The sequence below is a fragment of the Haliotis rubra genome, unplaced genomic scaffold, assembly GCF_003918875.1.
Source record: "Haliotis rubra isolate DU_JTF1 unplaced genomic scaffold, ASM391887v1 Scf117, whole genome shotgun sequence".
In the NCBI taxonomy this organism is placed as follows: Eukaryota; Metazoa; Mollusca; class Gastropoda; order Lepetellida; family Haliotidae; genus Haliotis; species Haliotis rubra.
Window position 1 is genome coordinate 1,883,487 of NW_025765081.1, and position 26,400 is coordinate 1,909,886.

The window sequence follows — 26,400 nt, forward strand, 5'->3', positions numbered from 1 at the left end:
ACTAGTTTTACATTTAAATCTGTAATATTCTAGTTGTTTTGCTGTCCTTCGTTGACAGGATTTTATACTCTATCTTTAATTATTGTTAATATATATGTTGTTTTAGTCACGATATGGCTGAAATATTGCCAAAGTGACTTTAAATTTTAACTCACTCACTCAGTAACCTCATTACAAATATTCAATGTGGTTTTCGGAAGAATAGAAGTACTATTGATCATTTAGTACGCTTAGAATCCTTTGTGAAAAATGTTATTATTACTAAATAATATGCAGTATCAATATTCTTTGATCTGGAGAAGGCATATGATACCACCTGGAAGCATGGCATTTTAAAGGATTTACATGACTTTGGACTACGAGGCCGTTTGCCTCAATTTATATCATAGTTTGTAACGGACAGACAATTTCAAGTCCGAGTGGGAACAACCCTGTCTGATCATTATAACCAAGATCAGGGTGTTCCACAAGGCAGTATTCTGTCTCTAACATTTTTCAGTATTAAAATAAACAGTCTTTCTAAGGTTTTAAATGATTCAATCGATGGATCCCTCTTTGTTGATGAGAGTTTTTACATTTCTTGTCGTGGTAAAAACATGCGTACCATTGAGAGGCAGTTACAACTAAGTCTCAATAAAATTCATAGATGGTGCCTTGAGAACGGGTTTAAATTCTCTAAATCCAAAACCAATTGTATACACTTTTGCAGAGAATACAAACCCCATAAAGAGCCTGAACTATCTTTAAATGGCACATCCATCAAAGTTGTGAAGGAACCTAAGTTCCTTGGTCTCATCTTTGACTCGCATTTAACTTTTCTACCGCATATTAAATACCTAAAAGCCAAATGCCTGGAGGCACAAGACTTGTTGAATGTTGTGTCTAATTTGAAATGTGGAGGGGACCAAACTACCCTCCTACACTTGTATAGATCACTGGTCCAATCGAAACTTGATTACGGCTCCATCGTATATGGTGGGGCCTGTAAAGCAACCTTATACTACTTAATTCTGTCCACCACCAAGGTCTAAGGCTTTGTCTTGGATCTTTCAGAACCTCTCCTGTTGACAGTCTTTACGTCGCGGCTGATGAGCCATATTTAAAACATCGACGTATCAAATTATCATTACCAAACTATATTCTAACTAATCTAACCCTGCTTTCAATTGTGTTTTTAATCCTCTTTCGGAGGATCTGTAGAATAAAAAAATCATCATTTGTTCCTCCTCTTGGAATACGAATTAAACCTTTCCTTTCTGATGCTGGCATTGAGCTAGAAACTATAGCTCCTTTCCGTCTTCTTTCGTCTCCTCCTTGGCAGTTAGTGAGGCCACAGGTTGACCTGAAAATGACAGCTTTTAATAAATCAGAAACTAATGAATTACAATATAAACAAGAATATAATCAATTGAAAATTAAATATAATACATACAAATCCTTATTTACAGATGGGTCCAAGGATGGTGGCACAGTGGCTTGTGCTACTGCCATTGGATCCAGAACAATATTTTCTCGATTACCGGATAATAGCGATAATTTTTACAGCAGAAGCAAACGCAATACTAACAGCTAGTGGTGGTCCGATTAATTGAAATAATCGAAGACTGGTCGCAGTGACTAAACGACCAAGCAATCGAACATGTTTTCTCATCATCGAACACGACCAATCTTTGAACACTTGTTTGCATTAACAATAGTTTTCACAAGGCTGGTTTTGTCTGTGTCATTAAATTTACATTTCATAAGCACTACATGTACAAGCTCGTTCCAAATCATGATTGAATTTATCTTAAAGAATCCGGGAAATATGTGTTCCTAACATACTAATCATCATTTAAATATGCAAAATTTGCAAATGGACTTTATGCAATTTGAAAAAACAAAACAAATTACTACATGTTTTTCTTTAGTTTTAACAGGAACATTTGATAAATGACGCTAACCAATTATTTTCGATGATTGGTCGGTTGTAATGGACCAATCATCAAGTAGTAGATTTTAACCAATTCCCAACACTACTAACAGCTCTTAAATATATTAATAGACACCCCAAATATAAGCAATACGTAATCTTTTCTTACTCTCTTTCATGCCTTCAGGCTATTAAAAATCTTTCTTGCAAACTTTATTAGAAATTATTGATTTATATAATGATCTTGCTACTGGCCAACACGACATCGTCCTCTGTTTGGTTACCCAGCCATGTTGGAATATCTGGTAACACAGTGGCTGATCTTGCTGCCAAGGCAGCACTCAACAAATCTATGACACCATTTCTTATTCCATACTCCGATTACAAAGCAACCATTAGACCGTACATCCGTGATCTGATGCAGAAGAAATGGGACACTGAAGTAGGTAAAAATAAATTACATGCAATAAAGCCCTAAATATTGGTTACACCTGCTTGGGTTGTCAGTCCAGATTTGAAGAGATCATTATGCGACGTTGTCATATTGGCCATACTAGATATACTCATGAATGCATATTAAAAGGTGAGGATCCTCCGTTTTGTATCCCTTGTGATGAAAGAATCACGGTCAAGCATGTGCTGCTTGACTGTGTTGAATATTCCATCACAAGGGATATCTATTTCAAATCACAAACTATGAAGGACCTTTTTAGTAATATAATTTCTCATTTAATTATTGCCTTTTTAAAAAAAATAGACTTGTTAACTGATTTTTCCATCACAAGGGATAAATATTTCAATGACAAAACAGTCAAGGATCTTTTTAACAATGTTAATTATCATTTTATAATTCAATTTTTAAAGGAAATAGAAATATTACATAAATTTTTAATAATAACTTTTGTAGTAAATGAATGGTATTTTAAACACGGTAGTATACATTAGCAACGGCGATTGATAGTGGCTGTATCCTCAAAGGGGGTTAAAGTATCGTAAAATTATTGTTCCCCAGAGAGGGTATGTAAGTCCCAAAACATCAAAGTGAATTTAGTTCTACCAAACTTTTAATCGTAGTATATTTATTATTTTTGATAATGGCTAAACGTCAGCATAATCACCAGCAGCTAAAGGGATGGTGTAAATCCAGCTAGGGTCCATGCAGGTAGCAAAAGTACTGTAAGTCCCAATGGACCTTAGTATGGTGATCTACCTTCAGTTGTTGGTGATATATAGCCCGGTTTTTTTTGTACTGTCTATACTGATTTAATTTAATGATAGTGTACCAGTTTTACATTTACATCTGTGATGCTCTGGTATTTTACTGTCCTTCGATAACAGGTTTTTATGTTCTAAATTTATTGATTTTAATATTTATATAAATTAACTTGTTCTCGTCACGATATGGCTGAAATATTGCCGATGTTAATATGAACTCACTCACTAACTCAAAAATCTTCAACAGCATGAGGTGACTTGGTTTTGTCGAAATAAATATGCAATACCACTTTTCTAGTACTGTGAAAAATGAGCTTGGGAGTAGTTGGATTATTCCTCCAGTCATGGGAATTAAATACGACGGAACATCCGACCTAACCTAGTAAAAGTTGTAAATATCTGACAAGAAGTTAGATCTACTAGACCTAATGTCCAGTAAAGAAATAAAGCAAATGAATGTAGGAATTAGAGACGTTGGATCAGTCTTCTTGAGACGAGAACGTTTCTGATTTGGCATTATGGGTAATTGTGTAAATATTAGTTACTCGTGAAGCAGACGGAATCATACAATCGACAGAGATTTGTGTGTGTCTTATGGGTGTGGAAAAAGTTATGTTACAAATGCATTTGCGCTCGATTCAAACACCAATCGAGGTAATACAGTGTACATTTGAAAATAATACTCAAATTTATAAACAAAGGAAACGCAGACTAGATGAGAATGATAAAAAGCTGATGGTGTTAAATCAGGAAATATTTAATGCCAATACAATAGTGTTAATTGAATACATGTGCGGTGCAAAAATGCAACGATTTTAAACTTTAAACTTGTTTAGCTTCCCGATGCTCACACAAAATGTTTTGGAAACTTAAACATAAAACAGAATGCACGTGCATGTTGTGACAATCATGTGCAGTGTCAATGACTATTAAAGGTCAATTGTCAGCCAACATTTTGTTATTTGTACTTTTGTCACTTATAAATGGAAGAATACCTAAACTTAGTGCTGAGATTTGCAGCATCGCTATTGGACGTCTTGAAACTGTCCCAGTCACTGCATATGGGTAATTAATCTACATCATCGACATGCTACTGCCACCGAGACTGCTGGGCATCTACCTGGTTTGAGGATGGCATCCAGCCAAACAATTTAGAATCATCCGTCAGACTGAGAACACACACGGATGGCGGCACTATTGATTCCTTTTATATTTAATGCGTCAGTGTCTTGCAATGGCCTTCCAAATCTCCTGATCTGAACCTGATAGTGTATCAACGACAGATACCAGCACAACTGGCCAACACGTTGCAATAAAGAAAGGAGAAGAGTTCCGTTGACATATTTAGTCTGTGCCAAGAATGTATAGAGAACACTTAGAACAGCACACGTTGGAACACCATAAGAACACGCAGAACAGCACACGTTGGTCACACCATGGACAGATAGTGAAGCCACGCCAGTGGAACAGCACACGTTGGTCACACCATGGACAGATAGTGAAGCCACGCCAGTGGAACAGCACACGTTGGTGACACCATGGACAGATAGTGAAGCCACGCCAGTGGAACAACACACGTCGGTCACACCATGGACAGATAGTAAAGTGCCACAGCACACGTTGAACACACCATGGATGGAGATAGTGAAGCCACGCCAGTGGAACAGCACACGTTGGTGACACCATGGACAGATAGTGAAGCCACGCCAGTGGAACAGCACACGTTGGTGACACCATGGACAGATAGTGAAGCCACGCCAGTGGAACAGCACACGTTGGTGACACCATGGACAGATAGTGAAGCCACGCCAGTGCACACGTTGGTGACACCATGGACATGAAGCCACGCCAGTGGAACAGCACACGTTGGTGACACCATGGACAGATAGAAGCCACGCCAGTGGAACAGCACGTTGGTGACACATGGACAGATAGTGAAGCCACGCCAGTGGAACAGCACACGTTGGTGACACCATGGACAGATAGTGAAGCCACGCCAGTGGAACAGCACACGTTGGTGACACCATGGACAGATAGTGAAGCCACGCCAGTGGAACAGCACACGTTGGTGACACCATGGACAGATAGTGAAGCCACGCCAGTGGACCGTTGGTGACACCATGCAGATGGAACAGCACACGTTCGTCACAACATGGACATGTAGTAAAGCCACGCCAGTGGACCCATGATTCTTTTGCCCTGACAATCAGTATTGCCGTTATAATTACAGACCTGTGACTATCAGTATGCCGCCATCATTATGTCAGTCAAATGAATTAATTGAAAACAGTTAGCTTATGCATTTTATGTCACTGCAGTGACTGTTGAGTACAACACAAATTTCTCTAATTTCTGTTGGTGCTGTTATAAGGGTCCCATATGTCAGAAACCTTTTTGTGTCATATGTTGAGTTCTCCAACTATCCATTCCTTGCTTCCTAAAAGATAAATGGATCTGTCATCATCATATCCCATTTGCAGCACAGTTGTTCAGAATTAAACAAACTGGTGAAAATAGTTGATGTTTCATGTGCTTCAACAATGAATCACTGATTGAAGGTACATCATTTAGCCCTTTAAAACTGAAACAAAAATATTTCAGAAATCTGTATAGGTTGTGACGTATTCACCGTGGTGCGTCCTCTGGTAATGACTATATAATCATCTTTACCTGCAAATTTTACCAGACTACAAAACACTTTTAGTTCAAGCCTTGTGGTGTCTTGAATTGTCTATTTATGTGATCATTAGACTTGTTGAAGACTCTTTTAAAGTTCTTCATTTGTTTTGCACAAAAATAGTTTCAATCACTCTTCCCTGCTGAATAGTTTTGAAAACATTATATATTAAATCACTTTCGTTACAAGAATGAATTTCGATATTGTTCTGTTTAGTACAACCCTTTAAGTGTGTTCTTGCTGCAGAAGTGGTGTTGAATGTCAATCTATGACGCTTCTCTCTGAGAAGTAACATTGTCAAAAGTAAAAAAACTGTCCCTGTTTGTGACCGATTAAAATATCAGAAAATTCAGTAAATATTCATGCACTTTAATTCATTGGATCTTAATTATGGAGAGGTTCATGTCTAGAAGATATGGTTCATTACCACGATGGGTAAGTCTCGTATGTTTTGACAGCCATTTCTACGCCACTGTCTAAAAAGTGGAGTATCTAACAAATGGGTTTTCTTCATTATAAATGTATTAAGGTGAATAATGTACGTCTATGCGCTGCAAAAGATTGTATTCTTCTCAAAGTTGAATTTACGGAAATATCAATTGTAACATTTTACAGGATGTTTTCAACATATTACATATTCTAGATTTTCTCTTTGTGTTTGGCTATTAGTAAATAATGAGGAGATTGAGAATTTATCATTCGTTAACCAGTAAATAAGTTACAGTCTGAGGGTAAAGGTAATGGTATGCATACACAGTCACGTTGTTTGCAAAACATAAAAGGAAAAGACAGTCGCAAGAAAAATTCAACATCTGCAGTCATCGACAAAAATATTTGGAATTCTTTGGACTTGCTCAAATGGCATAGCCCGGCAAATAAGCAATGACAAAAGAACCCATATGTAGTATACACGTGGTAAAGGCCATATAAACTTAATCACTTCACCATACTAGTCTTGATATATACTTAGTTTAAAAATATCACACTACTCACGGCGAAAAAGGGTTCACGTCATGTGTCTTGCTACTGCAATGACCACACTCACCATGGTGTACTTCGTGAGCAGGTAGACCGTGTCTATCACGAGAGGTGTCCCATAGTTGATTGCCGCGCTTCTCAATCACCTCGTACTCTGACTCAAACATTTGGCTGCTGTACAATCTGATTTGATTTACTTACCGCAATTATATATTGCATTGTTATGTTTAGAAACCTATTTCTAGAGTTAGATACTAGTTTTATATTCTGGTTCCGTGATATGCTAATGGTTTCTCCCAAACTGTCCTTTGTCGACATGTTTTTATACTTTAAATGTATTTATCATGCATTTAGACCTTGTTGTAGTCACGATATGGCTGAAATACTGCCGATGTGACTTTAAATTATAACTCACTCACTCACTCACTCACTTCGATTTTACTTTTAGAAATCTTTTACAGAAGGAAATGCAAAGGTCGTATTAATCAGTTGCGATAAGTTTCCGTAACATGGTGGGAGTAAACTCTCTTACGAGCTTCTCAGACAGGACTGTAGTGTTTGAAGTTAACATTGTGGTGCCAGATATTCTTTTTATACTTGTGTGCACGTGCGCGGTGCCTTTTTTGGCGTGACCGCTTTTCATATACTTCATGTTCAGTTTTAACTTAATTATCCCTTTAATTATTGAAGAGATGATGTAATTCGCGTAGTCAATGGTAATTCCCAATTTTACTAACTCAAGTCCGAAGTGCTGTCAGTGCGAACATACATCTGAGCAAACATAACATGCAATAGTATTCCAAGTTTCAGGTCACCTGTCCATTAGTATGGATATCTAAGCTCCACGGTAGCAGGTGAACCATCGACTGGGTGCAGATGTTCCATCAAGCGTCTCTTTTAGTCCGTCATGTTATACTGGCAAGCATTCTTATATAACATGTTTTTGTCGTGGTATTCAGCAGGTGTTTGTTCTGTGAATGTGTATAAAAGCAGGTACATTTCGTGGTATTCAGCACATGCAGCATGAATGTATCAGGCATGATTTGCTTTACTCTGGTAGTGAGCCTTCTTCTGGCTCAGACCGAAGGACGGGCTTTCAATGTGAGTATATGTTCTGCGAATTGTTTAACTACATGTAGACAAGGCTATCATTGTGAAATTTAGAGATTTCTGAAATTGTCAACTTAGAGGTTTCTGAAAAGTTTTGAAATATATTTGTGTGTGTTAAATATTATGCACTTTTAGTTATTATTAAGTCAGTGACTACAGTGAAGCACCTGGGGAAAATGCTCATTTTTGAACATGTACATTTACGTACATTTCGCGCATTTTAGTAAATAGATTTCATCCGCGTTAATGTGTCAAATAATCGTCAGTTAGATGCTGTTGTTGTTTATGTTATTAGTGCAAATGTTCATCATGGAGTATGTCAGTTTATACTCTTGTGGATATAAAATACGTTATATATTTTTCAGCAATTTAGCTGGAGTCAGGGAGTGCGAAATATATGGCTAAGTTGATTGCTTAGACTGGTGATGGCTATATAATCACTTGCAAAGTAGGTTTAATTTGATGGCCTATGATATCAAAATCATTATTTTATGCCACAGAACGCTCAATCACGTGACAAGCGACAAACAAGCAGTAAGTTAAATTTTTTATTCATGAATAAACTCCAATATCCTATTTCGTTTACGGACGTATATATGTAAAATCGGAGGCGCTGATTTAGACGACATTATCTCAGAGCTCTATGGACGTAAATTGTTATTGAAACCCATGTGTGTTGTCTCTACCATTAAGGTCCTAAAATTGTCATCTAAACCATTGTATTACAGCTACTTAAACAGCGCACTATTTAGTAAAATTATTATCAACACGGAGGTTTTAGCGTGAACTTGGTAAATCTTGTTCATCTGAATCTTTTCTGAGTTGTCCACAATTAGCGTGTAAGATCTAATCACGTTCCTTCTGCAGGTTGTGATGGAGGAACAAGGTATGACACTTTCGGGCCAATTTCCACCAACATTGGCGGTCAGTACAGCAACAACGAGAACTGCTGCTGGGAATTCGAACCTAATGTACAAGGAAGCACGTGGACAATCACATTCAACTTTGCTACGTTTGACCTAGAAAGTAGTTCTACTTGTAGCTATGATGCCCTTACCTTCAACACGGAAGATGGGCCTGAGAAGGAGTGTGGACAGAAGAGCAACTTCTCAAGGACATGTGAGTAGTATGTTTAAGGAAGTTCATATTTGCAAATGTAATGCTGAACGTAGGCGTAGAAAAATGTAAAATATAAACAAACAGTAAGAGTGTTTGTTTGTGGTTCTGTTCGTATAGTAGTTAGTGTTACACTTTGGCTTTAAATGGTTAGGTATTCAGCATGTAAGTGCATGAAGACTGTTGCGTACATTTCACCCGGAAGCAAATACAACCAATGAATAAATGAGCAAGGTACTAAAAAAGCTTGCCCTGCACAGTTGTTGTTCGTGAGGTGACGGTCCATAAGCACTATGACAAACTAGAAAGTCATCTATTTAGCACCAATATGATCTCAATGATGTTTGGCACAATTCCGGGATTTCTTGGCATTTGCTAATTATCACAAATAGACGTTGAAACTATCACACACAAAAACAAAGGAAATAGATATCAATTGTCCAGTTTCTCTATTCTTTACATTATCAACATCATATCATGAATGAATGAGTTCAGTTTTACGCCGCCTTTAGCAATATTCCAGCAATATTACGGCGGGGGACACCAGAAATGGGCTTCACATATTGTACCTATGCGGGGAATCGAACCTGGGCCTTTGCCCTGACAACCAAACGCATTAACCACTAGGCTACCCCACCGCCCCTCAAAACATAATATATATTGATCCAGTTAGTTTATGGGAACAACCGAAATTTGATAGATGTCTGATGCAGTGGATCAAAGTTTTGTTTTTCGGTTGTTATAGCTTTAAAAACCATATGCTGTGCACATCTTCAACTATTATATATTTCAGTCACGGTCACAGAAAATGTCTTCCAAGTGTGTTTCACCAGCGATGGCTCCGTTACCAGACAGGGTGTCAGTGGATCCTACAGCATAGACGCAGGTGAGCAGAATAGTCTATTGTAGTAAACGCAGCGGTAACATCTCGTTTCGGTTCCTCATATCAAGTGCCCCTCAACCAACATCATCGGCGTCCTTGCTACAGCTATTATAACGTCCCCGCCTTTAAAACAATCCGCTTTTAGAACACATGACGTGATGTAACGTTCACGTGTGCCTCTGTCGACACGTTCTGGCGTTAGTTCTGTGAAGAAAACTCTTCTCCATTCACGTGCTCCCCATTGCAAGTATTGTGCGCTCCAGTGGAGACATCTGCCGCCATAACTATACCTCTGTTGCCAGGTATAGTACGAGTTGTAAGGGTTGCTATCTGAGACCTGTGTTGGAAGTGCATCTCGAATCCAATAGTCTTGTGGAACCGTTATTAGTGGGCGGCCAATATGGGGATGATCTGTGATGCTACACTGTTTTTCTGAAAACGTTGTCATAGTGCCAGGTGGTGTTGCTATGGACGTGAGTTCTACCTTTGGCCTTTCAAAGTGAACATTGTCGAGCATTGTCATGCTTCTTGCAAATCGAACAACTGCTTGGTTGCGGTTCTTCGACCATGTCAACACACTCTGTCGGTGGTTCAAACAAAACATCACCTTCAACATTACCAAAGAAAGCATCCCATGTCACAATAACTCTCAACCGTCCTTTCACTATTCTGAACTTATTGCGTAACGCCGGGGTTAAAGTCATAGACTTTCCCACAGTTACCCCGATCCCAAATACCTGCGATGAGCTTGAAGAGACGAGTGGGTTAGAAGATATATAGATATATAGACCTTACTACAAGAACTTGGGCAAGCACTCTTTGGCCAATGGCGACGACTGCTGGTTAGAGCTTTTTAAACCGTTCTCCTGTCCATGTGGAGCAGGGGGTATAGCCGTCACGGCCGCTCTCAGACGTCACTGCTGATTGATTTCTTCTGCCTAATAATCAGGGATGGAACGTCATTCTTTATTTTCCTAATAAAACAGCAATGCCGCAATCCACTTTGCATCTCCTGTATTGTTACCTGGGTGAGAGAAGTATGATATACATCTGTAACATAGAGCATCTTTTTTGCAGGTTACAGTGGCTCTACTACTCCAAGCTACTTGACTACTGACTATTACTACAATTATTACCAATATTCAGATTACGTCACAACTGGCTATCCACAATATGCTACTACAGGCTATCCCTACTACCCATATACAGATTATTCAACGACTCCATATCCCTACTACTTCCCTACTGACTATCCCACAACTGGCTATCCACAATATGTTACTACCGGCTACCCCTACTTCCCATATACAGATTATTTAACGACTCAATATCCCTACTACTTCCCTACTGACTATCCCACAACTGGCTATCCACAATATGTTACTACCGGCTACCCCTACTTCCCATATACAGATTATTCAACGACTCCATATCCCTACTACTACCCTACTGACTATCCCACAACTGGCTATCCACAATATGTTACTACCGGCTACCCCTACTTCCCATATACAGATTATTTAACGACTCAATATCCCTACTACTTCCCTACTGACTATCCCACAACTGGCTATCCACAATATGTTACTACCGGCTACCCCTACTTCCCATATACAGATTATTTAACGACTCAATATCCCTACTACTTCCCTACTGACTATCCCACAACTGGCTATCCACAATATGTTACTACCGGCTATCCAGTGATGAGTGATTACAGCAGAAACGCCACCGGTGGTATGTATTTTACTTATCGTTAAGCCAAATATCATGCTTCAAAACACAATTGTTCTTCAATCCTTCTTCTATTAGCCATTTGAAAAAAAGGAAATGTCTATCACTTGGCAGTTATGACTGCACGTATCTTCGCCATAAAACTGGTTGTATGAATATATTATGAATATGCACTTGATTCTATCATACTAACCTGTCATAGTCGGCAAGTTGAATATGTTTCATTGTACTTCGATGTTTACAGGCTCAGATTATCTCTAGTGCTAGAAAACATCGGAGTGTGGCCTTTAAAAAATTGCAATCTTTTTCCATGTATAATCTAAGAAATCGACACCTGTTCTGTGACTACATGCATGCTGTTCCCTATTCAGTTGCAATGTCTGCTAAAACCAGAATCAGTTTACGATGTGGACTATTTCATAAACATGTGTTCTTGAAACACTGTAAAGCAGAGATGACACCAGGTTTTCGAGAAGGAATCAGCTTCTCTTGTTCCAACTGTCCATCTTGAAGAGAAAAATTGTATTATTTGGCATTTATTACTACGAATTCACCTGAATTTCTGATTCACCGTAAAACAGTGATGAAACCAGTTGTACCGAAGAAATCAGCTTCTCTTGTTCCACCTGTCATAACACGCCAGATATTACCAGGCTTGATTTATCAACGAAATACATTATTGTGGGTGACAATCGTTGTTGACACCAGGTGTTCGTAGAAAGACTAAGCATGTCCTGACCTACGGGTAGCTTCCACCACTTACACAGAAAACGAGTCAAATAATATGTAGTTGTTTCCTGATATCACACAGCAGCGCTCCTGCCATGCACCGGCAGCATTTAACAAAACCAGACAATCAAGTGATGGACCAGAACTCCAGCCACAGAATAGAGCAATTACTGGCTTTGTTTAAACTTAAAACGATGAAGGAACCTGGAATGGTCTCGAAACGTCGTGAGCGAAATTAAAAAGAAGTTTAATCCATAAAAATATCTTGGACATCAATGTACAACTTCTAAATGCCACTGAAAGACATTAAAACGATAAGCCAAGTTTGATTTTGTACTGTGTAAGAGTCCACATATTCTGATGCCAAGCATCGAAACGTTTGAGCAGAATAATTGTATTTCACTGATTCGCTCACTTACACTTCACGACTATTTCTATTCCATTGTAATTGTTAGTGAAACAGTCATACTCACGTAGAAGTTGAGGCTATGTTTGTTTTCACTTTGATGGTTTCAGTCTTTATCAGACACAACTTGATGTTGCTAGCAGTAAACCAGCACGTTTTCCGTGCGCCATTGATAACGGATAATGGTCACGTATCTGCAGCAGAGCCAGAGCATAGTCACTTAACTTTCGTAGCATTTCTGTTCTAACCAATTCTGTTTCCAAGTCAAACCTGTTCTTGGTTGGTCTTTCAAATTGTTCATAGGTGGGGCGGAATGTGACATTAGTATTTATGCATCTTGTCCAGGCAACACAACCTACTATGGTAACCAAGGCAGCATCAGTATCAACGCTGACGGCAACTACGACAACAACCAGGACGTCTGTTATTCACTTCGCCCAAGCTTCACAGGGTCGGGCATCATTACCTTTGTCTTCAACGAGTTTGACATTGAAGAGGCCACCGGCTGTATATATGACTATATCGAGTTTGATGACGGCAACACCAAACTGAGGGAATGTGGCTCTGTTGATGCAGGAACCCAGAGAGAGTGTGAGTTGGCGACTGGTTTTGTTCTGGTTGGTTGCTTGCAGGGGTTCCATGGATCTAAGTTAGTGCTTCATGCGTGAGAGACCACTAGCTTATAGTTTTGCGACACAGGATAGAGATTAATTTGGATGCTCATCAGATACAGTCATTATATATTTTATATACTAGTCCCTTGGGGAATATCCACATCATGTCTGAATGTGACTAATTTTTCGGATATCTTGTCATACATATATCATTCCATGGAACCGAAGCACGTACAGTTTCCTTTTCAGATAATTTAACATAAATAAACATAAATGTTTAAAATACAGCTGCAGGTGCGTGACATCACAATTGAAAACATTCCAGCATTCCTAGCGTATGTTGAAAATATACACCGATGTTGGACACGTATATATTTATCGTCACTTCCAGAGCCATGTTTCACACATTGAACTAGTGCATAGCCTACCCAACATCTGTCAAACATATACATAAATATGCACATATCAAACAGCTTTGACTGTTGTTTGATACAAAGTTCCCCATAGTTTTTGTCCACAATGCATATACATCTATCACAAAAAGTGGCGAAGCATTACCTATCTACGTTCGGTGTGTAGGATGAACCAAGACATTCATGAATTGTTTGATCAAAATTGAAGTTGTTCGTGATACAAACTGCTTCGAAGCTCACCACGTTTGTGCTGGGCATGTTATATAATCTTTTGCTTTTATACCTCTAGTTGAAGTCCACGGCGGCCGTTTCAGTGTTTGCTTCCACTCCGATGGATCAATCACCAGACGGGGTATCCAGGCTACGTATGCCATGAATCCAGGTAATTACCTGACGAAGGAGGGTGGATCATTGTTTTAAGACTTGGAGATGACACAACTTTAGGGATGATCATCTTCTTTATTTTAACAATAGCGACGTTTCGGTATAGGTTGTTATACCGTTTCCAAGCATATTGGGGAATGATGGGGTACACCAGTTTATATACAAGATAAGATAATGCGATAACAATAACAAAGGTGGGGAAACAAAGAATCAAAGAAAGTTACATGATGAGCTACAATGACATGATGAAAACGGTATAAGAACCTATACCGAAACGTCGCTATTGTTAAAATAAAGAAGTTGATCATCCATAAAGTTGTGTCATCTCTATACCAGCAACTTCTAAAATGCCACTCAAACAAATCGGTTTAAGACTTGTAATAATCAAGTTCAGTTTATTCTCAAATAACCACGTTTGGTGGTACAAGAGAAAATCAAACATAATCCATTTAAATACATATAAATAAACATGACAAAATGACAGGTAGAACAGTTTAAAATGAAACATAATAAAGCCATAAATTAAGATCTGTTAAGTGATTTGTTGTCTATAGAAAGAGCTGATTGAGGTTTAACCATTTTTGACAAAGAGTTTATCTAATACTAGCAGATATTTGGATAGATTTCTTATTTCTTTAAAATTTCTACTATTAAATATTTTCTTCAATTTTGATAAATTGGGGAAGTATATATGTCTAGTTGGTAAATATTTCAATCTAATATCTGTAAGGACTTCACATTTAAATAAGTAATGAAATTCGTCGCCTATTGCTGGTGAATTGCAAAGTTTTCATGTTATGTATTTTCTAGCGATACCATGCCAACGACCAGTTTCTACCGGGAGATTGTGATTACAGGTTCTGTATTTCAAAATAGGATAGTAAATATAAGCTGGGAAGAGAAGATAGTTTTCAAACATGGGAGTATCTTTAATATGTTTATAGTAAAATCCCTTAGAGCTATTTTTAATATCAACTTTCCAACTTTGTTGGAACTGGTCTTTTAATACAGTCTCCACTTGTGAAACTAGCCATTGGCATGGTACGCTTACAGGGTTATAGAATACAAAAGATAAGCCAGATTTATCTAATAAAGATTTAATATGATGCATCCAGGGATCAAAATCATTCTCAAAGATACCTTGTGCATATGCATAATTGTTGATCAGTTTTGATAATTTCTGCTGCATTCCAGGATTATTAAGTTTATGCCAGTAACAAATAATACGCTTAGCTGCAGTGATATATAAAGGAAATCATGAGGAACCTTGATTCGCAGCGTTATTTCGAAGAAACGCCTGGAGCGCACCTACAGCCTTAGGCATTAGGTTGACAATAGTACATTCTGGTTTCTGGTAGTTCGTGTTCTAATTATGTTAACATTTTGTTTGTCACGCCTTGCAGTTCGAGAGGTTGGCTTTGATGTGACTACACCCTTTCCAGTGTACATCTTTAACGCAACCATATCACCTAATTTTACGCTACCAGGTAGTCCACGTTTTTCTGTCTTACGGTGAACTTAGTGCTCTTCAATCATTGTCCTCCTTGTGAACAAAATGTTTCCCAGAATTGAAATCTAACATTAAGCTGTGAAGTAAACATATCCTTTCCTATCATGATAATGTTGTATGTGCACGTCACCATTAGATATGGTTATATTCCGGAAGCAGCACGGTGTCAAGATAGCCCAGACACTACACAAATAGCATGAGACATGAGGCTGACATACAACCAGAGTACATGCATCCATACCGACACTATACATTTGTTGTAACTGTTCTTCATGTGTAATGCTATTGTCTATATCCAGTAGATCCTATCTTCAACTCAACGATGTCACCTAATTCCACACAAGCCACAACTCTACCAGGTACTCCACGTGTACTGTGTAACTGAATGCAAGCTAACAACAGAAGCTTCAAACCTGTGTCAATCAAAGCCTTCTTTAACAATCGTAGTTCTTGCCTAAAATTGTTGTGTCCAAAACCCGTGAAAATCCGGGTTAGAATTGATATTAACTAACCCATGCTTGTTGTAAGAGGCGACTAACGGGATCGGGAGGCCAGGTGTGCTGACTTGGTTGACACCTGTCATAGTATCCCAACTGGGTCGATCGATGCTCAGACACGATTATTTACAGATAGCTGAACTCACTCACTCTAAATTGTGTCCGAAAAGTGAAATATTACGACGTGAAGTAATTATGACTTCTTTCGTGTGAGCATTGCTCTATATTATTATAAATTCACCAACAATTTCTATGAAATCGAATGTGGCCTCGCTGTTGTTCATATGTATTATATTTCTGTTGGCTTGACAGTGAATACAACCGTGAACGCTACAGGTCTCCCTAGCGCAGATGACAGTGAGTACAACTTGCAGTGGTCAAAACATAAATCCTTTCACATATACTCCAGTGTCAGAACAGGGTTAATGAGTCAGAATCCACTAGCGAAGTGACAGCAGTTGTTTGAAAGGATTGATGTTCACTATGTGTGCAGCAAAGAATACTTGTGCATCCAATCTCGGAGGGTGATGTAACGGTCCATAAAATGGTTCTGCAGATCTTCGTCTGTATGAATACAACTCTAACAGAAGGGCACAGAAACGGTTGTTCGGACATTCTGACAGCTTCACGTCTTTTGCGCGTTGGAACCACATTTATGAGGTCGGTTATTCAGATAGCATACCATCGTGACCGTAACTCGCAGGGACGTGCAAGCTGGAGTTGCAAATAAGGCATGGGAGACAGCTGTGTACAGAATGAGCATGACGCATTTAAGGGGTCTGGACTTTCGGTTGTCCTTTATTTACGAGTCATGTACTTACCACTTCTAGGATGGTGGGGCAAACAAGAGGGTGGGCCTGGTCAAGAGTTGAAAATATACATGTATAGCATGAATAGCTTTCATTGTCAGTCAACTACGTGCCAGTTCAACGAAGAAATTCATGTATAATTACGTTTGTATTTCAATAACAGGTTTTCAATAACATTCCAACATATTCAGATACGGAAGCAACTTATAATTTTTTTCCAAAATTTCAGGCTGCAACCTCGATATTGATGATCTTGTAGGAAGCTATACCCTGCCCACTGATTCCGATGGACAATATGAAAACAACCAACAATGTGACATAACTATCCGCTCTCCCACCACCCCTCACATCACCACTGTCAACTTTACCCGTTTTGACCTCGAGGACGATACGGGCTGCGACTATGACAGCTTAACTATAACAAGTGACGAGGGCACAGAGAACCTGTGTGGAACCGAAGAATCCTTTACCAGACAATGTAAGAGGTCTTGATGTGCTAAGTAACCTATGAATCTATGCTTTAACCTATGAACATATGCAGTAAACCAAAAGCTTTCGTGCTGAGGCTCTCAAGCGGTTTCAGTGGATTATCCTTGAGGAGCACTGTTGGTGTACATCGCTTTCTGGCTACGTAACAAAAATGCTTGGAGAAATGGTGGTTTCTCATTTCATGCCTGTAACAAACCTGCTGTGTGCTGATACACATCCACTTACCTCACGCAGTTCTCTTGCTTCCAACTCATGTCCACGTAAGTGGTGTAGTGCATGTCCCTCCCACGGCTTACATCAGCGGTTAATCAGCGGTGTTTGCTGTAGGAAAACACAACAACGTCTTAGATGTCTGTGTGGCATGTAATGACACATTTTGGAGCTGTAAATAATGTCTTCATGGGTCCCTTAAATATATATATTAAGCTGATCATTAAGTCTCAGTTCGAGGACATTCAGAGAGACTATGACAGTGACATGTTTCCCATACATTTTACTGTTTTGCAGACACCGGGCAATCAGTTGACATGACATTTACCAGTGACGGAAGTGTTGTGCGCAGCGGTTTCTCCTTTGAATATGTCACTGAAATAGGTACGTATGCTTGTATGCAATATCAGATATTCACATGTGCCATTTCTAAGGTTTTCAGGTGCATTGTATTGTTTAACATGAACATCAACCAGTGAAGATTCGGAACTAATCGATTCTCCTGATGTCTGTGACTGGATTGTCGAGATTCGATTGCCATTACTGTTGCTGATTGCGAGGATAAACAACAAACAACGTCAATAATATGCACATAATGTCTTCGTTTGGCTTGTCATATGGTTAGAACAACACAACTAGTTTTCTATTAAACATTCTTTGTTTTTTAGAACCTCCTGGAGCCATTATAATGGCATAATTATTTTTGCATCAGTTCACAATAGTCAATGCTTCATTTTCTCCTGTTTCAGTCTACTGCAATGCAACTATTAACGCCCCATCCGGAACCTTTGAGTCACTACCCGGTGGCTACGAGAACAACATGTACTGCACCTACACCATCAACACCCCTGGTCCTGGAGAACTTGCCTTCAGCTTCCCACTGTTTGACGTTGAGTCAAGCAGCAGCTGCCGATACGACGCCGTGGACATGGAAGGAGACAAGCTGTGTGGAACAAACGTGGAAGAGAAGACCTACAGTGAGTAGTATACAAGGATGAACTATGAACAACATTTCCAGTTATCCTGTCACAGTAACACGTTTGTTGTCGAAGACACCTGCCTGTCTCATGTCTCTAGAAGCACGTGTGACATATCAGTAACCTGCCTGTCTCATGTCTCTAGAAGCACGTGTGACATATCAGTATCCTGCCTGTCTCGTGTCCCTAGAATCACGTGTGACATAGCAATATTCCTCTAGACAGATACCCACACATCACGTGTGCTGGCTCGTGTTCCTCGAGGTCGAAATGATTTGGCTTGCCTCCAGGATATGAAGTCAATGTTATCACTCTACTGGTTATTAGCAGTCTCTCAAAAAGAACTGATTAGTTTCTGTTTTTCGTTCTTAAAAGATAACAGATTTCTTTTTATTGTGTCAGTAAGATACGTGTATGCTTCCACAGGTACTGATGGACATTTCCAAATCGTCTTCACAAGTGACGGTTCCGTAACTGATGCTGGATTCCGCATAAACTTCAACTTCACTCAGACCGATGTACCCACATCCCCACTACCAACACTACCAGGTACTGGGTGCACGACAGTCGAGTAATATGCCTCTTGGCAGTAATTGTGGAGGGATAAGTAATATGAATGCCAGCTTTCCTTTGTGTATATTAGCAATATTCCAACAGTGTCTTATGAATCACCAATACGCCCACCATGGCGTTGAGTCGTGCAATGAATCACCAATATGTCAACCTGGGTTTTGGGAAATGAATCAGCAATGTGGCTGCAAGTACTGGATCGAATGCGGAATCCGCAATGTGGTGATATGCTTCACTGTAACTAGAAGCGGTGGGTCTTATGTTTTGGGTTTCAGTCTTTGTTTTCATAATGAGAACCAACGTATTCTCATCGTCACATTGAGCCCAGTATCCTCGTGAGGGATATCGACACATATGCAACATTTTATTGGATGTATTTTGCATTAAAGACGGAAAACAAAGACACATATAAATACCTAGCTGGATTTCTATGTCATCGCTGAAATGGATTTAACAGCTAGATAAGACTTTCAAATAATAATGTGTTTTGATATTGTTTCATACCTGCACAAGTGCCTGTTTGACATTACTTTTCAGTGACAACTGAACAGACCATTCCCCCTATCACGACATCACCCACTGAGCCTGGTGAGTCTTAGCATGCCTTGGAGTGACAGCCTTGGTCTGTTTGTGTGTTCAGCCCGTTTGGAATGATAGCCAGAGAAGCCGGTGACTCCATGACACACTGGATCTTACTTTGTCTGTTCATGACTTCACAAGTAGTCACCAATAATGATTCTCCTGATATATGTTCTTTTATTTCTGTACAAAATGTCTCCAAAATACAGTATGTATTATCAGTATAATATGATAGACTAAGACTTGCAGTACTGTTCAAAACAGCGTCAAACCCAGCGCACGCACACACTGATGTAACAATTTTCGTCTGCTGTCTCTTAATGACAGAAACCTGCAACCAAGTCCTGACATCAGATAATGGCACCCTGACAAGCCCCGGCAACGGCAGCTACGCCAACAACGAGAACTGTGTCACTGTTATCACAGGCCCCAATACTCCATACACCTTGGTCGTCAACTTCACAACGTTTGACCTCGAGTCCTCATCTAACTGTAGATACGACTATCTGGAGGTGGATACGGGCCTGAGTAGCAGCCAGAAGGGATGTGGATCAAGCTGGAGAAACAGAACAGTGGAGTGTAAGTTGCAGATTAATGTTTAGCCACATCTTACATCTCACTGTCCCTACACCAGTGTCTTTAGAAACGTGTCATTGTTACATCCAAGTGACATATGCATTATGTACAGTATCAACATTACAAAAGAAGAAAATAAAACGTAGCTGACAATGCATGTGTAAGTCACTTTCAGAATTGCCTACTTACAGAATATTGACATTGTACGTTTCATCACAAGGGTTCACTGTTTTAGTTTTACATGCTAGTTTTATGTTCATATCTGTGATACTCTAGTATTTTTACTGTCCATCGTCGACAGGTTTAACTCTTCACAATGTTTTCATTTTTGTATTATATAAATTGTTTTCGTCACGATTTAGCTGAGATATTGCCGATGTGACGTTAAATATAAACTCACTCACTCACTCATCACAAGGACTAGTAATGTCCCTTGGCAACTTGTTAGTTGGGGTGGCTGAGTGTGATATTTGGGAAGATGCACAGGCTGTAGTCTGCGACATCAAAGTACTGAAATGATCGTCACAAAATTGCATCTGGCGTTCAGAAATTTCACTCTTCACTCCTGTAAATCTTCACCGTAAGGAAGAGACATGTGTCAAGCGCAAAGAGTGTTGAACATACGTTAAGCATATTTGAAAATTTTAAATAAAATACCCCACTGAACTGCACTCTTAGTTATGTTTAATACAGCAATGTGCTGATTTTTAGACAAGTCAAATGGAGGTAACGCCACAGTGACGTTTTCTTCTGACTCCAGTCAGACAGGATTGGGATACAACGCCACCTACACCATCCAACCAAGTAAGCTAAGTCCACGTGTACTGGCATTTGCGCGGGGCATCAACGATGCTTTATGCCATTCTGTGACATTAAAGCCAAATGCATCTGGTGAACACTTACCCAAAAGCAGAATCATCATTAACATTAAATAAAATGGCAATTGATGTTGATTCAGATGCCAATTGAAAAAACAAATGGTATCAATTTAACTAACTAATTTAAAATACAATGTCGAAATTTACTGCTCAATAGCAACGTTTCAATATATGTGCAATGTTTCACTATTTCTGCCAAACAGGCGGTCTTCCATCCTTGATTAATGGCGAATGTGCGTACATCAACACCAACATCTCGGAGGGCGCTATCCAAAGTCTCCCGGGAACCGGCAGCAACTACCCCAACAACATGGACTGCTCGTATGTGTTCACTCGCAACACCCCCTTCTATCTGAACATCAACTTCACCGCCCTCGACACAGAGTCGTCAAGCAACTGCCGCTACGACTATGTCCAGGTTGGAGAGGATAAATACTGTGGAAGTGATTTGCCCAACGCAACCAGAGGTATGCGTCTACAGAGAGCTATTAGCATTCTATATAAATATTATGTATCAGTGAAGTTAGTGGCATTAAAATCAAAAGTATGTGTAAATATCATAATAGTAAAACGTCACACCTATAAAAAGGGATTCCTCATTGGAAACCGCGAAAACGGAAATATTCGTCTATATTTACTTTAATACAGCTTGATCCTTTCTTGTGGCTCTGATTTTGTTTTGGCTTTCCTTCAGTGTCAGTACAAGGTGGATCAGCCATAATTCGCTTCAGAAGTGACAGCAGTGTTACAGGAAGGGGTTTTGTGGCTTTGTTCAGTATTGAAGAGCGTAAGTATTCCTTGGATGTGTAATTCATTAGCCATACATGAAGCTGATGTCTGAAACAAAACATAACGCAGATTATCATAGATACAGTAAACAATCCTTGTTTCATAAGCTTTTACTGTTTGCCACAAGTGCCATTTTGATATTTTATATTTCAAATATTATCTTTGTATCTCATAAAATAAGAATGTATTTCACATTTGCTTACTGATAAGGTAAATGTAGATTACTATCTTATCATGTTATCAGTGTCACATACGCTCTGTGTCAATGCCGATATGTACAACCTAAATAGACCACCAATCTGTGTGGAGTTTTTCATGTCACTAACACGATATAATCACAAATAAGTGAGGATATAACATATGCTGTATTTGGGATTACAAAATGACATTGTTTATGTATAATTATGATGAGCTGAGATTCGGATCCAATAGATTTTGCTTTACAAAACACAACACATGATGGGTAGAAGAGGGGGAAAGAGGAAAACGCTTCGCATATCTCTCTTCGTTCAGGATCAAGTTCAAGTATCAAATGAAGAACTATATTTTCTCATCACATTTCATGTGGCATTTCAGACTGCAACTTCGACAGTGATGATCTTGAGGGCACCTATACCCTGCCCACTGATTCCGACGGACAATATGAAAACAACCAACACTGTAACATCACTATCCGCTCTCCCTCCACCCCTCACATCACCACTGTCAACTTTACTCGTTTTGACATCGAGGACGATGCGGGTTGCGACTATGACAAGTTAAATATAACAAGTAACGAGGGTTCTGAGAACCTGTGCGGAGCGAAAGAGCCCTTTACCAGACAATGTAAGATAGTCTTGTTATGCCTATTAATTAACCGCAGTTAATCATTTTCCAAATTCATAAATGAAATCGAACTAACATTGTGTGTTGATTTTTGTGTTTCCTGAACAATTTTTATATACTTATCCTTGCAATTTATTATTAAGTAATACTTCTCTGATGCTTATAGAGGGCATTAAGGGAGAATACAACAGTGAAAACAGTATTGTGGAGTTTCTGTGTCTTGTATTACCTATATGTTTTACTGTTTTGCAGACACCGATCCTACAATTAACATGACATTTACCAGTGACGGAAGTGTTGTGCGCAGCGGTTTCTCCTTTAACTATGTCACTGAACTAGGTATGTAATCTTATACGTTTGTTATCTTAGGTGCACGTGTGCATTACCTCAATTCCACATCTGAATTGTCTATTACATCAAAAAATGTTTTACTAGGCAGCGAAATTCAGTGAATCACTTGCTACACACTTATTCCAGTCTACTGCAATGCAACTTTGAACGCCACGTCCGGTACCTTTGAGTCCCAGCCTGGTGGCTACGAGAACAACATGAACTGCACCTACAACATCACCACCCCTGGTCCTGGAGAACTTGTCTTCAGCTTCCCACTGTTTGACGTTGAGAGAGGCACCAGATGCCGATACGACGCCGTGGAGATGGGAGGAGACAAGCTGTGTGGAACAAACGTGGAAGACAAGACCTACAGTGAGTAGTCCACACATATTACCCATAACGTTAATATGTTAAAACCAGTCTTTCTTCGCAGGAGAGTTTTTGTCGCATGTCATTACTGGACACATAGTGGGTTGTGTACATGGCCAAAGTGCGATATATAATCTGAACGGGACATTACGTCACTATGTTATAACTGATGTTAAGACCAGTCTTCCTTCGCCTTCCATTACTGGACACACATTGTATTGGATACATCAAAGACAAATATACGTCCTTGGATACATGTACAAAGCACGGCATATATTCAGAACGGGGCGGGACGTCACAGTTAGTAAACCGATGTCACGGGAAAATTACATACGCTCTTGACACCTGTTTTCCCGGGTAATGTCTGAAGATGTTTCTTCAATCGGTATGTGTTGTTTTAACAGATAGCCTGTGATTCTCGCACGTTTTCTCTTTCCAAACAGAGTATACTCTTCGAAATTCTTTCTTGTATCATACCGATTCCACCACACGCTGTTTTTTAATCGGTATTTCTATTTTCGCAGGTACTGATGGTCATTTCCAGTTCACCTTCACAAGCGATGGATCCGTAAATGGAGACGGTTTCAAGATAGACTTCGTCTTCCTCCCTGAAGAAATTCAGAACTAGGTAGGAGTGTTATCACATATTTTAGATAACATAAATATGTTTCCCATTTATCGGATCCTATACATCACCAGGGGTCGTGTATCCATAATTCTAATTCAACTTAGCATGTAACACGAGTTCCGATTGGTCAATGCTATAAATTTCCGACCGTATAATCAGCATATACGGTCGCAATTTGAAAACCGATTCACCAAAACCTTTGAATGTATTCCTACACAATTGGGGTAAGGCTGTTTTTCAGGGAGACGTTGCCCTCGTTGTTTGGCACACGTGGGGCTAGAATTCTTTTAATCCCCATCATTTTTGGAATTGAATCGACTTATAACATCAACAAAGTAATTTTAAAATATGGTGTCAGCTTAAAGATTGGCTTATTTGGCAATATTGCGCTTCTCCCCTTTGGTAATGTGACTTCTTGCCCAACATGGAAGGTCTCAGTTTGAAGGATATGGGGATGAAGAAATCTTAAACACATCTGATGAAATATCTGCCGATGGATGCTTTGTTTTCAAAAATACTATATGTCTCAGAATGATTTGAAAACAGTTTCTGGTTAACCTCAGACCTAGCCTGAAAATAATAAGGCCCACTTTCTTTGAGCCGTGTCAAAGGACAATAGTAAAAAACGTCTAGGTATAGTTCATAATAATAACAACAAACATAACATTTGAGATATGTTTACATAAATGTAAATCATGTCTTCAGACCTATCATTAAGCCATTGCTCCTTCGGGTATTTTTAAAAGTCCCCAAATTGTAATGTTAAAATGACTGAATGAGTGAGAGAGTTCCCTCTTAGCAATTTTACAGCAATATCACGGCGGGAGACACCAGAAATGGGCTTCACACATTGTACCCATCAAAAGGACTGGGACCTTATGATTCTTGAACTGACCCAACAACAAATAAATGAATACCCTGATCCCATTCCTTCTCAGTCTCAAAACATAGGTCCATGTGATATTCTGGAGAGTCTCTCTGGAGCTCTCTGAGATTCAGGATGATATGCACTAGACTTAGTATAACCTGAGTATGCCTAATTGATGCCTTTTCTGAAAGCAAACATAACGGTTAGCATGCATGTACTGACATAGTTTTAGGGAAAGGATCAACATAGTCAGTGATGACCTGTTGACGTAGGGAAAGGATCAACATAGTCAGTGATGACCTGTTGACGTAGGGAAAGGATCAACATAGTCAGTGATGACCTGTTGACGTTCTCTTCAATAGGTGGAAGCGGTTTCAATTGTGCGGATGGTATTGTTGTGGTGTCTCAAACAATCACATTACTGCGCAAGTTTTGCTCCCATCAAAATGACTGACCAAAAGAATGTTATGAGCCAAACTAGCGGCCTCAATTTTCATCATAGGAAACAATCCTTGAAATAGTAGGAAAGTGAAACCTTGTCAGCTTCTTCTACAGAGAATGTCCTGTTTTCAAAGATTTTAAGTATTTTCCCCCTGCCAAATCAATCCAAATAAGCAAGTATTAGCTGGTCTTCTTGTAACTTGAAATATAATGCGATGGGATAAGCAAGAGTCAGCTCCCCTTATAGGCTCTTTGCAGCACTTGACAGATCTGTCTGTCTAAATCTAGCAGAAGTCTAAATATAGAGCACGCCACTGCCCCTACTGAATGTCAACCGATACAATCAATTTCACTTTGAACATTTTTACATCATACTGCCAAATAACAAGGTAGCCTTCTTTCAAATATTCTAATGGCTTATCTAATTATCTTTTTGACAACACTGAATGATTACTGTGATAGTAAGTACCTGCATTTACACGTACGGTTCTTTCAGTCACAAAATAGACCCAATATCCCCACATCTCTATGTAGTTTCCTACAAAGATCATTACAAAAGCATAACCCTTACCACTTGAGATCTTGGTTAAAGTAGGAGTTCCGATACCTTTGTCATCTTTTGGGTAATGAGAGTGGATTAATATCTTGCCCAAAGCCATGCTAGTAATTATCTCTGGAGTAATTAATGTACAACAGCTTTACCAGACGAATTTTGCTTCATCTAAAACTATTTATTGTTTTATGTGCTACTGTGGTTATTCCTGAACCAAAATAATGTCCAACATCTTTTCACTGCATGTAATACATGTTTGTTTTCGTTACAGGGACGTGGGTTATTTGCCAAGAGATGGAACACATGCTCAATAAACCACTTAAATGAA

General features: G+C 39.2%; 1 protein-coding gene across 8 annotated transcripts in view; it reads left to right on the forward strand.

The window, feature by feature from the left end:
* Window positions 1–26,400, forward strand: part of LOC124257708 (cubilin-like) — an 82,758-nt gene extending 56,358 nt beyond the window's left edge. For 4 of the 8 annotated variants that reach the window (XM_046691855.1, XM_046691840.1, XM_046691863.1 and 1 more), the window contains exons 25-34: window positions 19,771–19,821; window positions 20,140–20,391; window positions 21,100–21,192; window positions 21,470–21,733; window positions 21,961–22,053; window positions 22,632–22,880; window positions 23,133–23,219; window positions 23,358–23,585; window positions 24,107–24,210; window positions 26,344–26,400. In XM_046691855.1, coding sequence (XP_046547811.1) covers window positions 19,771–19,821; window positions 20,140–20,391; window positions 21,100–21,192; window positions 21,470–21,733; window positions 21,961–22,053; window positions 22,632–22,880; window positions 23,133–23,219; window positions 23,358–23,585; window positions 24,107–24,210 — 1,421 coding nt within the window. In that variant the 3' untranslated portion in view covers window positions 26,344–26,400. Of the gene's footprint in view, window positions 1–3,596; window positions 3,608–4,506; window positions 4,519–4,571; window positions 4,575–8,728; window positions 8,740–19,770; window positions 19,822–20,139; window positions 20,392–21,099; window positions 21,193–21,469; window positions 21,734–21,960; window positions 22,054–22,631; window positions 22,881–23,132; window positions 23,220–23,357; window positions 23,586–24,106; window positions 24,211–26,343 lie in introns of those variants that run through there. The other 4 variants (XM_046691890.1, XM_046691875.1, XM_046691882.1 and 1 more) reach the window with 4 other exon arrangements.